The sequence below is a fragment of the Octopus sinensis genome, linkage group LG16, assembly GCF_006345805.1.
Source record: "Octopus sinensis linkage group LG16, ASM634580v1, whole genome shotgun sequence".
Classification (NCBI taxonomy): Eukaryota; Metazoa; Mollusca; class Cephalopoda; order Octopoda; family Octopodidae; genus Octopus; species Octopus sinensis.
The window spans coordinates 33,193,692-33,210,596 of record NC_043012.1 but is presented as its reverse complement, the minus strand read 5'-3'; the positions used below and the strand labels follow the sequence as shown (position 1 = coordinate 33,210,596).

General features: G+C 38.7%; 1 protein-coding gene across 2 annotated transcripts in view; it reads right to left on the bottom strand.

Annotated features, from left to right (window-relative positions):
* Positions 1–2,085: 2,085 nt before the first annotated feature.
* Positions 2,086–16,905, bottom strand: part of LOC115220274 (neuroblastoma-amplified sequence) — a 91,222-nt gene continuing 76,402 nt past the window's right edge. Inside the window, exons 50-59 of one of the 2 annotated variants that reach the window (XM_036509976.1) lie at positions 16,732–16,826; positions 14,989–15,151; positions 13,489–13,631; positions 12,456–12,551; positions 10,348–10,456; positions 9,063–9,149; positions 7,048–7,181; positions 6,482–6,614; positions 4,680–4,808; positions 2,086–3,619 (exon numbers count right to left, since the gene is read on the bottom strand). In XM_036509976.1, coding sequence (XP_036365869.1) covers positions 3,326–3,619; positions 4,680–4,808; positions 6,482–6,614; positions 7,048–7,181; positions 9,063–9,149; positions 10,348–10,456; positions 12,456–12,551; positions 13,489–13,631; positions 14,989–15,151; positions 16,732–16,826 — 1,383 coding nt within the window. In that variant the 3' untranslated portion in view covers positions 2,086–3,325. The remainder of the gene's footprint in view (positions 3,620–4,679; positions 4,809–6,481; positions 6,615–7,047; positions 7,182–9,062; positions 9,150–10,347; positions 10,457–12,455; positions 12,552–13,488; positions 13,632–14,988; positions 15,152–16,731; positions 16,827–16,905) is intronic. The other variant, XM_029790385.2, reaches the window with a different exon arrangement.

Here is a 16,905-nt window from a genome sequence, read left to right as displayed (position 1 = left end):
GGCCCTTATCGTTTAAAGCGAATGGAAATGTATACCAGAGAATAGATCTCCCACCGCTTTTATTAGGAGAGGTGTAATTCCTAGTGTCTGTTGGAGAGTTGGAAGGTCTAATACAAGTATTAGTGCTCGTAGGTGGAGTGTTGTGCGAGCTACACAAATCCTATAGGACGGTCCCACAATCAGCACTGGACACCATCAATACCCCAATGCAAACTTGTAAATACACTCGAAGTCGACGATCGGACCGAGCCCTACAACCCGAGAATACCACACTTCAATCTTAAGGACCATAAACCAGACTTCTTAACCAAACCCTCTATTAGACTCATCTGTCCCACCAAATCGGATTTAGGACGAATTAGCAAAAATATACTTGACAGTCATACTCTCCATTAGGGAGAAACTAAATGTAAATAATGTAAATAATTCCTCATCTCTTAAATACAGAACTGTAAGTAATATATGTATATAAGACGGAAGATGTGCGTGTGTGTCTGTGTGTGTGAGACCATTAGCTTGATCCCACGTAAAATCAATATTTTTCATCCGATTTCGTTCATGCTTGGCAAATACATCACTTATATTCCACAAATGGTTGTACACTCTTTAGGATTTTCACTTATGAAGTAATATGGTGTTATGGAGCTTCTAGGTTCGGAAGCTCAGAAAAACCTTCTACAGAGGGCAAGGGAGGTAATTCTTTGCGAAGTAAGCCAGAAATTGGTTGTCTCCCTTACACTGGAATATGTGTACGTGTGTGTGACCGACCATAAATCTTTGTAATGCTCATTCACTGTAGACCGACCATATTTGCATATTAGCACTTCCTTCACGTTGCCATGTAATTTGAATTAATCCATACTATACATATGTTTTTACGCATACTTAGTTGTGACAGTTATAGTTTTTACAAAGTCCATTCACTGCAAACCGCCAAACCAGATTGGCTTCGTGACAGGGCTGTTCTTGCACCTACAAATGCAGCTGTCAACACTCTTAACTACGACTTACTCAGTAAGCCACCTTCTCAAGAACGTTGTTACAGATCAGTTGACACCATTACCGACCTCGATCAGGTTACACACTTTCCAACTGAATTTCCCAACTCCCAAGATCCTCCAGAACTCCCTCTCTATGAACTTCACTTAAAAGTCGGTTGCCCTGTCATCCTCCTACACAATCTAAAAGCACCCACACTCATGAACATACAAAGATTTTCATAATCTTTACAGATAAAGTCTTACAACTAATGATATTCTACAGTGATCATATTTCTATCAACATAACCAAAACCATTACCCAGAAGCTATATTTTCTCTTCAGAGCCAGAATCTGCTTCAGCTGTGTTCAGTTACCTATCATCAAGGCACAGGTGCCACACTCATTCAAGTACTAGTCATACATCAGAGATAGTGCAAGTGATATACACTCAATCTCATCCATTTGATTTATAAACCTTTATCCAATGTCTATGTATTCTCTTTCTCTCTCTCTTCTACATTTTTTTCCTTATCTAAACCAACAAGCTGTGTAACGCTTCCATCCGAGAGCACGTGATACACCTCCATGTCTGCTGATATTCCTATTGTCACACATATCAAACACTTCTAATCTTTCTTTCCTAACAGGCATCAAATCTACAGAAGTTCAAGCTGATTTTTAACCCTTCAGCATTCAAATTACCCTCTCAAATGTAATTGCTTATTTCTTCACATTGCTCTGAATGAATCATGCATTATCTTGTAGCTTCAAGACTTTGATGATGTGATTGTATATTTTTAGAATGACATGAGAGGCCAGATTTAGCCTATACGAATATAAAACAGAATATTTTTGCCTGATATGGCCAGTTTAAATGCTAAAGGATTAAACTGCAAGAGCCTGTCGTTGCTTTAAACGTTCCCACTCCTCTTTACTCTAGCAACATAAGGTTAACTTTGCACAGAGGATCATAACTCTAAGCAGCTGCAGATCTACACTTCTTTCAATGTCCACAGAAAGAGAAACCCTTTGTTACCAACATATGTAGAAGCTGCCTGAAATTTATCCACCTCAGAAATGATTCGCACAAACAAATAACAATTGAAAGCTGTTACAATCATCTTTAATAATTGACTAGACATTTTTACAATGAAATAATTTGTGGTATTGTTTTATGAATACAAGAGAATAATTTAATTTTTGTAGTGAAATGATTCCATGGGAACATATATTTAAAAAAAAAAGACAGTTCACTGCCAACCCAATCAGATTTGTTAGGTCCACACAGGTTTAACAGCCAGATCCCTATTACACCATTTCACATAAAAGGATGAGTAGAGAGGCAGTGTTGGCCTGATTAGTGTTAGTGGTGCAGGTGCAAAGAAATCAGATGAGTTAGAAAGAGAGTAAACATTAAAAGAAAGGAACTAATTAAAAACCGTTTTAGATATGAGAACTTTGATTCAGGTTAATTTGAGAAACAGAATTATTACACTGGTGTAATAAGAACGAGTATCATTTTACAGGTATATAAAAATGTGAGTACATACACACACTTTTGTTTGTACAAACACTGCATTGAGCACTAATTATGATCTACTACTTAATCAATGGGAAAGAATAATAATATGATAAACTCAGGTGTTTATCAGTGATAATGCTGCATTCTTTTAGCAGAATATGAGGTATCACAGGTTTATATAATCAGTGTAAAATGAAAAAATATGATTTACAAAATTGTAGAAAGTCATATTCTTACTAAGGCTATTAATTAATTAGGTTAAATTGACTATTAACAATATGGTCAGCCAAAAATGCTAACCTTCAAACAGCAGTTAAGGGCTTTGCCAAGATTGGCAGGAACAAAACTGTCTAGACAATTCAGAGATACGTTTTTCAGCTTCCAAATATAAGAAAACCTGTCATCACTTTCCATTAGCAATCAAAGACTTCATTTTCTTTGCCAACATCAAGGCCACCCAAACAATAGATACCCAAGACTTCAAACTTTAATAGCAGTTGTAGATATATCCATCATGATCAGCAGGAATAAAACCATCAGGCTACAAACAACATTATCTTTAGCTTCCACTAGAAGAGACAATCCTTTCCAGTATTTCCAAACTTCTCAGTATACACAATTACAATTAGATTTAATTATAATTATTTAATAATAATCATTTTGACCACTTTTGCTGACAAACTGCTCTGTTCAAACACAGACATTACAGCAGCATTTCATTAACACTGCCTCATTTGATATGTTAATTAGTTGGGTTTCTGTTTGTTTATCTTTCTTTTATCGTTTGCGGATTGTAGAGTATCAATAAATAAACTAATCAGATCACATCTTCAGCCAGTGTTTGCAAACACCGAGAGCTGCCTCAAAAGTTTGAAACATCGGATGGGTCCCGTGAGACTTGAGCAAAACCAAACCTGCTTCTGCTTTGAAACCATTGTCAATAAGTTCTTGGCATATAAGATCTATATCAAGATGGCTTGGAAGTAAGGAGTCTTGGTAAAGCACTTGCTCATTCAAGAGAAAGTTCACTAAAGGTTGGTAATAACAACTGTTAACAGTGCTGGACATCAGATGATTCAGCAAGATCAGGTTATACAATTCATTGTCGTCTTCCATCTGTGCAAATAAATAAAAAAGCCAACAATTAGTCAATAAATAAAATTATTTCATTGATGTCAAGGGAGATAACTTTGCTTAATTAATAAAACAGTTTCAAATTTTGGCAGAAGGCTGGCAATTTCTGGGGTGAGGTGGGGGCTAAGTCGATTACTATAGTGCTCACCTGGTACTTATTTTATCAACCCCAAAAGGTTTTTATTTTTTTTATTTCGTATATTTTCATTTGTCTTACTTATTTTTATGCTTTGGCTTTTTGCTGAATTTTTTCTTGAGAACACATTCTCCATGGAAAATGGTGATTTTGACGTCTATATCTAGCATACAGGCTGTCCATTTTTAGTGGTCAATCCTCTGGAAGGGCATCCAGCCATAAAAACCATACCAAAGTAGACACTGGAGAACAATGTAGTCCTTGGACACATCAGATCCTATCAAACCATCAAAACCATGCGACATGGAACATGGATATTATATGACTATGATGATGAGGATTCCTCAATATTTGCATACAAATCAAACCCCCAAATTTTCAGATATCAATATGCAATTACTAATCATATATGCTGGAAGTAATTCTATCAACCAGATCCTTTTGTTTAAAATGTATAGGTCCCATGCTAATGTAAGAAATCATATTTTGATGAAAAACAAGAGCAGGAATTACATTTATATATTTGTTTTGCAAGATTTTTGATGTGAAATCGTGTGTTGAAACAGATATTGTTGTATTTAGGAATGGTCATTTTGCCAGTTTAGCCAATAAAAACACACGCACTATATATTTGGAATACAAAATACAAAATGGCTGACCGTTAGAAAGGAGAGACACACAAATAAGAAAGAAGAAAGCAAAGGACCACTGATGAGGTCATAGGAGTGTGACGAAATAACTCTGGCCGAAATAAGATTAAGATTAATGTAAAAAATATATAACGCTGAAGCAAAGTAACACCAAATATAAAGTGCGTGTGTTTTTATTGGCTAAACTAGCAAAATGACCATTCCTAAATACAACAATAAAAGCAGGAATGGTTAACTAAAAAGATAAGACTATTACCTCTTTTAGTGCCTGCAAATGTTCAATTGTAGATTTATGTAAGTGACTGTATGGTGACAGCAAAGCAGTTTTTACAGCAGCTACAACATAGTTCTTGGATAACAGTTGGTCCACTATATATTTAACACACTGTAAAAAGAAAAAAAGAAAAGAAAGAGAGAAATAACATTAAACGTTTAGCTAATGCTTACCTCTTTGAAAAAGTGCTCCAAATTATAGCTGAAACAGCTAAGTTAACTTTAAAATCTAGTGTCAGGAGTTTACCATCAATGTAATTGCTAAATAAGAGGGAACTGAGAGTATATCTACGAGGAGACGGCTGTGCTTGAGGAGACCTATTGAGTCAAGTGCATCAACATCAAAATATCAAATGGAAATTGTAGTTGTGACACCTGTGCCAGTGGCACCTGTGCCAGTGGCACGTAAAAGCACCACCCAAACATGGCCGATGCCAGCACCACCTTGACTGGCTTCCATGCCGGGGGCACATAAAAGCACCAACCAAGCATGGCTGCTTCCAGCCTCCCCTTGCACCTGTGCTGGTGGCACATAAAAAGCACCCACTACACTCACGGAGTGGTTGGTGTTAGGAAGGGCATCCAGCTGTAAAAACACTGCCAGATCAGACTGGAGCCTGGTGCAGCCTCCTGGCTTCCCAGACCCCGGTCGAACCGTCCAACCCATGCTAGCATGGAAAACGGACGTCAAACGATGATGATGATGATGATGTAATGTGACTGAGATTAGAAGAAAAATTAACATTCAGAACCAACATGATGGACTCTCCTTTGAAGACGACGTATGAGAGTTCAGCTATTTGCAGAACAACCTGCACAAATGGTTTGTTTATAGTGATCAAATGTATGTGCTGTACGTTAGCTCACTCTCTCTCTCTCCATCAAACTGATGATGCCAGCATGGAAAGCGGATGTTAAACGATGATGATGATAATGATGATAATCTAAGCTACAAGTGTCTAATGGTCTTGACAAGAATAAATAATCAGGACACAGCTCATCAAGATTTTAACGAGCAGGCTGCTGTTCTAACAATTCCAACAGCTACAACATTCAATATTTTTCATATGTTTTCCAATAAGTCTCCAAAAGTTACTCAGAAAAATGTGTGACAAAAGTAGGTGTCGTAAACGAATTCAAAAGAAGGCTTTTATTCAAACTTTGTTCAGCTCACCATCTAATCCATTAATTATGGCTGCCCAATGATTAAGACAGACATGTTTTATATTAGGTATAAACAGCATCCATCCATTAACATCATTCGAAACTATGTCGCATTTTCGTACTCAATACAAAATATTTCTATATTTTTATCTACTATTTACAATAGTAGGAAGGGATTAATAATAGGATATTATAATTCACAACAGTAGGATTAAGAAGATCTTTTAGTCCTGTCAAGAACAACCACCCTTCTAGTGCTGACACCACAATTAAATGTATCTGGTATTCTCTGCAAAGTAGTTGATGTTTTATGAAGGGCAACCAACTGTAGAAAGCTTACTGAAATCAGAACGTACAAATGAGACAAGGCTCTCCAACTTACAAAGCCAGTAATTCTGAATAAGAACTGACTCAAACTATGATGGTCCATTCCAACCTTTGCCAGTATGAAAGACAGGCATAAAATGATGATGATGACAACTGGAAAATTTGTAACCTTTCATCACAAACCAAAAGGTTTGGGAAACAAGGTATATTAATTCATGCATGTGAAAAAATACAAAAAAAAATACAATATAAAGTTTTATTTAATACTAATTCTTAAAAAGTGGAATGCATTACCTCTTCACTCAGAGCTGCTTCTTCAGGAATGTCTTTTAAAATGGTTCCAATCATTGGAACACATTCAGGAACAGTACTCATGCTTGTTACCAACTGAATCCAGGGGTTGTCTGAAGCATTATTCTGATTGCTGCTTCATTCCGCAGAAGAGAAAAAGCAAAAGAAAAAAAAAGTGAAAACTGAAACAATATTGAAGAATTTAACCATCTTTCAGACATAATATTGTTTTCAGGAAATGATTGTTTAACTGTTAATATCTTTTGAAAATACACAGGAACAATTTTAAAAGAGAAAAGCAGTACATTTCTAACACTTATTCCACAGACAGCAGAGAATTTTCAACTCAGAATAATGTACATTTGAGGAACAAGTCTAAAAACTGTAGGACATGCTACCATTTGCACTAATTCCTTATCCTTCATGTTAATAATAAATTATAGATAAACATACTATTAGCTATAATACTACAAATGTTTGCTTTGCTAGTTGAGATATAGAAAAAGTAAAAGAAACTAAAGCAAAAAAAAACATATAAACAAAAAAAAACGTTGAAACAATAAACTTACCTGCACTCAAATGCAGGCCACATTTTTAGCAACTGACAAACTGCTGTAAACTGGCCACTGTTTGTGCTGGAACTAAGTAAATTGGTAAATAACTTGTGACGCGATTCATCTGACTGAATTTCATCATCAGTAATCTGTGAGAAAAGGAGGAAATGGATAAAATTGATTCCAGAAAGATGATACAAATGTATTATTAATCTCTCTCTATATAAACGGCAAAATGTCTGTCTGTGTGTGTGTGTGTATCCTTTATACAAATCCACAATTTTTCAGTTAGAGGGCTCGCACTTTCTATGGACATTCAAAACCGTCCAAGGGTGGTCGTGCACATCTTTACATTTCCCCAGTCACCCTGCAAAGCCATTAAAAAATCAATAGAAGTGACTTTTTCGTGAATTTTCTATCCAATCAAAATGCCCAAAACTTGATACGCCAATTGAATGCCACCTAGCTGTATGTGATTGGTCAGAGATTTGAACAGTACTTGCATTATGTGCGCACGCATGCAGCCGGGTCATAGTGCTAGTTTAATTATAGTCATATTTAAAATGAATTCCTTCATGATTTAATTTCACTTTGAAGAAATGTATGATCTTTAAATAGAGAAAACTGTTTGTCATAAGATGCACATTTTTAATTATTGATACTTTTTTTAATAAGCACAGACTTAAAAAGTTTGCTTCCCAAGCACATGGTTTTGGGTTCAGTCCCACTGCATGGCACCTTGGGCAGATATCTTCTACTATAGCTCCATGCTGACCGAAGCCTTACAAGTGGATTCGGTAGACAAAAACCGAAAGAAGCCTGTCATATTCATATGTGTGACTTCATGTTTATATTTGTCCTCCACCACCACCACCACCACCTGAAAACCTGTAGTTGTTTGTTTATGTCCTTGTAACTTAACAGTTTGGCAAAAGGGACTGATAGAATAAATACCCCCATCATCATCATCGTTTAACGTCCGCTTTCCATGCTAGCATGGGTTGGACGGTTTGACTGTGGGCTGGCGAACCAGATGGCTGCACCAGGCTTCAATCTTGATCTGGCAGAGTTTCTACAGATGGATGCCCTTCCTAATGCCAACCACTCTGAGAGTGTAGTGGGTGCTTTTACGTGCCACCGGCATGGGGGCCAGTCAGGCGGTACTGGCAATGACCTCGCTCAAATCTTTTTACACATGCCACCGGCACAGGTGCCAGTAAGGTGATGCTGGTAACGATCACACTCGAATGGTGCCTTTTACGTACCACTGGCACGGAAGCCAGTTAGCCGCTCTGGCAACGATCACGCTCTGATGGTGCTCTTGGCAGGGTTAATTTCTTTGACTAAGCCCTTCAAGCCAGTGCCCCAGTATGACCACAGTCCAATGAATGAATAATAGATTAGCTATGACTCAACTGAAATTATGTGACCTCTTGACCCAGTGACATTTATACTGACATCTATACTCGAAAAAATATTGACAAGCCCTAGTACAAGGGATATTAGAGACAGGGTGAAATAAACACAAAAAAATATCCCTTCACCTTTCAGCACAATACCTATAAAGCATAATTCTGAATTCTGTCCACAACTGTTTATATTACAAGCTTAAGAACAATCACAAGAAACATGACAGCAACACCACAATGAGGACTGACAGAGAGATAAAAGGACTGCTTTTGTGAGGACATCTTGTAGATTACTTCAGTAATAGATAACATCAACCTCATCATCACAGCAACAAGCATGTTGGGCAACACTATCATAATCATTTCAATGTACATGATAGTTATAGTTGTGGTACACAGAATGAAGAGGAATCAAAGCACTTGGAATTCTGTGATGCAAATGACCAAACTGCTTGCAACACTAATTTCAGGAAACTGACCAGCCACCTGGTTACTTATCAGAAAGGCAACTTACTTATAAAATCACTTAAAATTCAAAGTTTGGTTTTTAGAATGGTGGTATAAGACGACCCCAAATTTTTAGAATTTAAAGGTCATCTTATAAGCAGAAATATACAGTACCTTGTGGTTTGGCCAAGATTCCTCAATGATGGCACTAGTTCGGTAAAACAGCAACAATTTCACGTCTTCAGGTTTAAGTTTGAAGTTCTGATAATGGAAACATCAACAAAGCAATTAATACAAATTAAAGAAATAATATCTTTATCGTTTTGTACAGGTAATGAGAAAAACATCATGATTTGTTAATTAATAGATTAAACAAAATAATAGAAATAACAGCATCAAGGATAAATATATCTTTATAAGCACAATGCATGAGGTACAATGATGTTAGAAAAAGACCCCCTTCAGTCATGAATGACCATGGGGTTGCACCGAGAAAGTGTTCCCCTCCACTGCTTGACAACCAGTGTTGGTGTGTTTACATTCTCGTAACCTAGCAGCGCAGCAAAAAGAGACTGATAGAGTATGAATCAGGCTTAGCAAAAAATAAGAAGTGAGATGTCAATTCAATCAGCAATGTCCCAGGATGACCACAGTCCAATGACTGAAACAATAAAAGATAAATGATGATGTTGCAAATTAAGTGTCATGCAAGCAGTGGCTTCATTTCCAACCCTCCATGAAAACATGTCTGGTCATGGAGAAATATTGCCTTACTTGGAAACAGGCAATGGTTGGCAACAGGAAGAGTATCCGGCAGTAAAAAAATACTCTTCAGTTACTTGCATCTAATGAATTACAAAAATTAGGTAACCATAATCTCTGTCATATATATGCTTTGTTTTAAAACCATCATTCATCATCATCATCATTATCGTTTAACGTCCGCTTTCCATGCTAGCATAGCATGGGTTGGACGGTTCGACTGGGGTCTGGGAAGCCAGGAGGCTGCACCAGGCTCCAGTCTGATCTGGCAGTGTTTCTACAGCTGGATGCCCTTCCTAACGCCAACCACTCCATGAGTGTAGTGGGTGCTTTTTACGTGCCAGCGGCACAGGTGCCAGGTGAGGCTGGCAACAGTCACGATTGGTTGGTGCTCTTACCATTTAACCCTTTTGATATCAAGCTGCTTGAGACCGCCCCAGGTTCTATGACAGAAACCCACTGTTTTAAAGTCGTCTAAATTATAATCTTCCATCAAAATTTCATGCTTATTTGTTCCAGACCCCAGCTTAATAATTAGAAAGTCATTTTGCTAAATTCTTCATCATTGTAAAAATTTATTGATACAAAGGCAGCATATGCCGACAGAAATATGGTAACAAAAGGGTCACCCACATTTTAGCGTTCAATAAGAACAAGATAAAGAAGACTACACAGGTGTAAAGTAAAGATTATTTACCTTTTCTAAAGTTGCAAGTAAACCAAGTCGAGGTTGGACAGCAATGGAAGTATCAGAACAAAATGGTAACACCTGCATCAGTACTTCATCAGCGGTTACCAACTGGCCACTAAAAATACAAAGGTAAAACATTTAAAAAACTAGTCAAACTATTGAAAAGGTTGCAAGACACAACGAAAATTTTAGGACAATAAAAATAAGAAAAAAGCATAAATTTTACCGGTGAGTCATCATCATCATCGTTTAACGTCCGCTTTCCATGCTAGCATGAGTTGACGGTTCAACTGGGGTCTGGGAAGCCAGAAGGCTGCACCAGGCCCAGTCTGATCTGGCAGTGTTTCTACGGCTGGATGCCCTTCCTAACGCCAACCACTCCATGAGTGTAGTGGGTGCTTTTTACGTGCCACCGGCACAGGTGCCAGACGAGTCTGGCAAACGGCCACGATCGGATGGTGCTTTTTATGTGCCACCGGCATGGGGGCCAGGCGAGGTTGGCAACGGCCACGAATGGATGGTGCTTTTTACGTGCCACCGGCACGAGGCCAGTCGGGGTGGCGCTGGCAATGGCCAGTGTGTTAAATAATAAGGCACAAAAAGAAAATGACTCTCCCCAGACACAACAGAATTAAAAAAAAACTATCATCATCATTACCCTCTCCCCGCTCCTGGACATTACTATTTCAAGTACTTTAGCACCTATAGGACAGGTTACCCATTACGTGGTGTACAAGGGATAGAGATCACAATATTCCTTCTGAATGGGATGCCAGTCTGGATGAAAGACTAGAGACCCCCTTCGGTCATGAATGACCATAGGATTGCACCTAGAAAGTCTGGGTAAGGTTGTTTATGGAAGACCAACAGTCACCCATGCATACCGGCCTCCCCTCTCCACGCCACCAGTGTTATCCAAGGAAAAAGCAGAGGCTGATATAGCTTGGCCCCAGTGACATTGCAATTTATTTCTATAGCTGAGTGAACTCAAGCAATATAAAATAAAGTGTCTTGCTCAAGAACATAACACAAAGCCCAGTCCAGGAATCGAACTTACTACCTCGTGATTGTGAGCCTGATGCTCCAACCACTGAGCCATGCCAGTCCATTGCATGATTATTCATCTACAGCAGAGTCAACTGGAGCAACATGAAATAAAATTCTTTGCTCACAAACACAATGCACCATCTGGGAATTGAAAGCACAATCTTGTGGTCATGAATCTAACACTGTAACCATTAAGCCATACTCTTTCCTGTGTAACAAAAATGTAAAACTCTCAGCTAAGGGTAAAGGGGAAAAAACATCTTTCAGTCATGAATGACCATGGGATTCCACCTAGAAAGTTACCCTCCCAGGCACAAGTCTGGGCATGGGTGTTTATGGAAGACCAGCAGTTACCCATACAAACCAGCCTCTCCTCTCCATTCCACCTTTGACTATCCAGGGCCAAGTCAAAGTCCAACACCGCTTGGCACCAGTGACGTCGCAACTCATTTCTACAGATGAGTGAACTAGAGTAATGTGAAATAAAGTGTCTTGCTCAAGAACACAACACACAGCCCGGTCCAGGGATCGAACTCACTGCCTCATGATTGTGAGCCTGGCACTCAAACCACTGATCCATGCGTCTTCACAAACATAGAAAATCATCATCATCATCGTTTAACGTCCGCTTTTCATGCTAGCATGGGTTGGACGATTTTGACTGAGGGCTGGCGAACCAGATGGCTGCACCAGGCTCCAATCTTGATCTGGCAGAGTTTCTACAGCTGGATGTCCTTCTTAATGCCAACTACTCCAAGAGTGTAGTGGGTGTTAGGTTTTCACCTACCAAATCCACTCACAAGGCGTTGGTTAGCCCAAAGCTATAGTAGAACACACTTGCCCAAGGTGCAACATGGCGGGACTGAACCCAGAACTATGTGGTTGGGAAGCAAGCTTCTTATCACACGGCCATATCAATATTTATATTTTTCATTAGGTATAAAACCACAGAATGATGCTAGGAAATAAGAATAAGAAGTTGCAGCATTTAAACCTTTTCCAAGTTGTGAAGCACTTGGAACAGAGATCGTCCAACATAGAAACCAAAATAATATTCTGGTACTTACCCCATTTCTTGATGACTTAGTACATTTTGTATGATACCTTCAATCACAGATATACCATCCAACTTGTCAAAGATATCACTATGGCAGGTTTTATCACTGAAACAAAAACAACAATCAACATTATTTTCATTTTTGTATACATTTACAAATATGGAACAAAAGATTTATGTTCACTTTCACATATCATTGTTTAACGTCCGTTCTCCATGCTAGCATGGGTTGGACGGTTTGACCGGGGTCTGGGAAGCCAGAAGGCTGCACCAGGCTCCAGTCTGATCTGGCAGTGTTTCTACAGCTGGATGCCCTTCCTAACGCCAACCACTCCATGAGTGTAGTGGGTGCTTTTTACATGCCACCGGCACAGGTGCCAGGCGAGTCTGGCAAACGGCCATGATCGAATGGTGCTCTTTACGTGCCACCGGCACTGGTACCACAACTACAATTTCCATTGATTTTTTGATCGATTTCGATTTCACTTGCCTCAACAGGTCTTTGCAAGCAGAGTTCTGTGTCCAATGGCTACATCCCAGGTAAAGGCCCCGGGTTATGGTACACTTTCACATACACTAATACAATGTTAATATAGATATCTGTTGTTGGTGATGTGGTGGTGGTCATCGTGGCACTGTTGTTTAGCCTGCAAAGTCAACACTGACTTTTTAAATGGTGGAGAAAAGAGATGAGAGTGAGTCACTTACAAGTGAGATACCATTAACATTATATAGAGTACAATCAATATTTTCTATTTCTTTTACTTTTAACAGTGGAGGAGAGTCTGATTCGAAAGTTTCTTACATGTTGAAGATTTTATTCTGGGAGTTTTTCAAGGGTCTTAATTTATTTCTTCTATTTATTGTTTTTTTGGGGGCGGTGGGGCTATCGTAGAAGACACTTGCCCAAGGTGTCATGTAGTGGGACTGAACTCAAGACGACATGGTTGGGATGCAAGCTTCTTAACCACAAAGCCATGTCTGCACCTATTCACAGCCACACCTATGATTAAGAAATTCCTACGTAGAAGTTAAATACTCACCAGATGTATTCAGTAGTATATACCAAAGCATTTTGGACAACAGCGGCTGTATTCCAGTCTTTGATGCTTTTAACAGACAGAATTTCATCAATTAATTCGAGTGGATGACCATCCACTAATATTTGGATGTGTAGTTTCTTTATCTGGAAAAAAAAATAGCAAAAGAAGAAACATAAATAAAACTAAATGAGCGTTATTCATTGTATTATATAAACGTCCCTTCTGTATCACACAGAACAGTGACAGAAACAGTCAAAGGAACAGGGACTACCACATACATTGTCATCATAATCACAGCTACCACCACCACCACCATCAACATCATTTTACATTTTTTTTTACCATACTGGCATGGATTGAACAGATTACCATCAACTAAATTACATCTTATTCAGAGTTACTTTTCTTCTAGATGTGTTAGGGAACCACATCTCGCTCATATATTCCATTTTTGGCATATGTATACATCATCATCATCATCGTTTAACATCCGCTTTCCATGCTAGCATGGGTTGGATGGTTCAACCGGGGTCTGGTAATCCATGAAGGCTGCACCAGGCTCTAGTCTGATTTGGCAGTGTTTCTACAGCTGGATGCCCTTCCTAACGCCAACCACTCTGTGAGTGTAGTTGGTGCTTTTTACGTGCTACAGGCACAGGTGCTAGGGGAGGCAGGCAACGGCCATGATCGGTTGGTGCTTTTTACATGCCACCGATGTATATAACTGTGTGTGTGTGTGTGCGCGCGCATGGGTTTTCTCAGGTACAGTGTCCACCAACTGTTGCAGCCCTTCATCATTTCCCCCCATAAGATTCAGCTGCTTCACAGTGGACTCCACCACTTCTTTCCACCTGTTCTGTTTCGTTATCCACTTCCATATGTACCTTCCATTGGGATCAATTAGTGCTTCATCACCCAAGTGCCATTCTCCATACACAAACACATATCCACAGCAGGCATATTTCTTTTGTGTATGTTTGATTCCTCATATTCCTAGTTTTCTTGGGAAATGATGTTAAATGCTGGAAGCATGTTGTTTTGAAATTTCTGGCAAAATGAGTTGTGTCACAGTGCAGTTTTGCTCACAGATGGTGCCCAACTGACCCTACTATACTGTGTGGCCAAAACATTCAAAAACAATGTGCATGCACGAAATTGAAAATATAAAAAGGCGACAATGTACCCATTGCACCATGTATATGTATGAGGTTTTTTTTAAAGTTTCTGTCAACAGAATCCACTCACAAGGCTTTGGTTAGCTTTCCAATCAAATACATAACTTGCTCAGAGTACCATGTGGAGGGATTCAATACAAAACTACATGATTGGGAAGAGTCTTAAACACACAGTCATGCTTGTGCATTTCCATACACATACGCACAACCTCGGGTGAGAGTGAACCTGAAACCATATGGTTGTGAAGCAAACTTCTTAACCAAACAGCCAGGTCTGAAACCCATTTTAATGCAAAATCACATTCCAGTTTTACTGTTCACTTACCTGCTCAATATTGCCCATGGAGAGATCAAACTGCTTAGCATATTGTTTCATGGATGTATCATCAGAGGATTTCAAGGTGTCGATTACAGGGTTGTTTTGAGATCGTAGATGCTCGAGATAACCTTCAATTGTATCTGCAGCCATAATCCATGTCACATCACACCTAGAAAATGTATGAAAATCATTTTAGCATAATCATCATCATTGTCATCATTTAACGTCCGTTTTCAATGCTAGCATGGGTTGGACGATTTGACTGAGATCTAGCGAACCAGACTCCAATCTGATCTGGAAGTTTCTACAGCTGGATGCCCTTCCTAATGCCAACCACTCAGAGTGTAGAGGGTGCCAGTTTGGTGGTACTGGCAACGGCCACACCCAAATGGTGTTTTTTATGTGCCACCTGCGCAGTCCAGCGGCACTGGTGTCGACCTCGCTCGAATGTTTCACGTGCCACCAGCACAAGTGCTAGTAAGGCAACGAGGTAATGATCACGCTCGACAAGACAAAGAAAATATTTTAACAATGACAATAAATAGCAAGAATGAAAAATATATTCATTTCCAGAACGTCTTTCAAGCTAAAGCTGGTTACAGTAAGCTAAGGAGATCTTGTGTCGATCATTAAAATATGGTTTCCATCACAACCCAAGACTGACCATGCCTGTCCATGTTCTTCAAGTAAATTGTTAAGAGCTTTTGATTTTAAAGTTGTGATACTTGACCAACTGCTAACCAATCATAAGAAGGCTGTCAAATGGATGAAATTTTGTTACATATCAGAATCTCCTACCAGCTCACCTTGAAAAATTTGCTTGAAACAAACCATAAAACCAAATGATTATTAGAAAGTGCATTGAATTCTTATCTATCTTGCTAAATACAAACACTCACAGACATACTATACACGAAATCATTTAAAGATTCTCTCTCCTCCTATTCTGAGATTCAGAAAGGTGTAAAAGTACACAGATGCCCAGTCAGGCTACATTTTAGTGAATGAAGCAGTACACTGCCAATGCACCACTTTATTCACCTAAATAAAGACTAACTGAGCATAAGTGTACTTCTATCCCTGTGGGCAATTCTGAATATTAACAGAGAGAATCGTCAATTAATTTGTTGTTAGCTGAAACCCAAGCCCTCTTTCCTTCATCATGGATGGTTTGCAGGATTAAGGAATTTGTAAAACACTGAATTTCAATTTCCTCAATCATTAGCCATGTCCAAGAGCTCTCAACCAGAAGTCCTTTTGCAAACTAACTCAGTAACAAATGACTGACTTTCTTTTCATAGCTAGTGACTTCAATGGACATGCTGGGCAACACTCTACCAATCTAGTGAGCACACAAACCAGGCTGACTACATTCTCACCAGAAAAACTGCAATGTTATTCTAAAAGTAAACAATCACATCATCAAAATTGCAAAGCTACAAAATAATGCATGGTCAATTCAAAACAATGTGAATAGATAAGCATCACATTTGACAGAGGAATTTGAATGTTAAAGGGTTAAACAGAAACATGAACCTATCCAGAAAACTCCTTCTCTTGGTATACTTTACTGAGTCGTCTTGAGTTCTTCAATATCTTCAAAAGCAGGTGAAAGCCACAGACTTAAAATTATTATGAATTCTATGTGCAATGCTTACTACAACTGATGGCATGTTTAGCTTCATCTAGTGATGGACAATATTCACCACTTTACTAACTCCAAATAATTTGTTTTAAAAAACGCCTTACTTGCTGTCATCTTGCTTTTTCTTCTTCTTTCCTTCATCTTGATGACAATACTTTAAAGCCTTCTTTAAAATATTTTCTCTGCAGTTTAATGTCAACTGTGAAATGTAAAGGAAATAAAAATACATCAGTGACACAACTCTTCATTATTAACAAAGTATTGGATTGCCAGATATA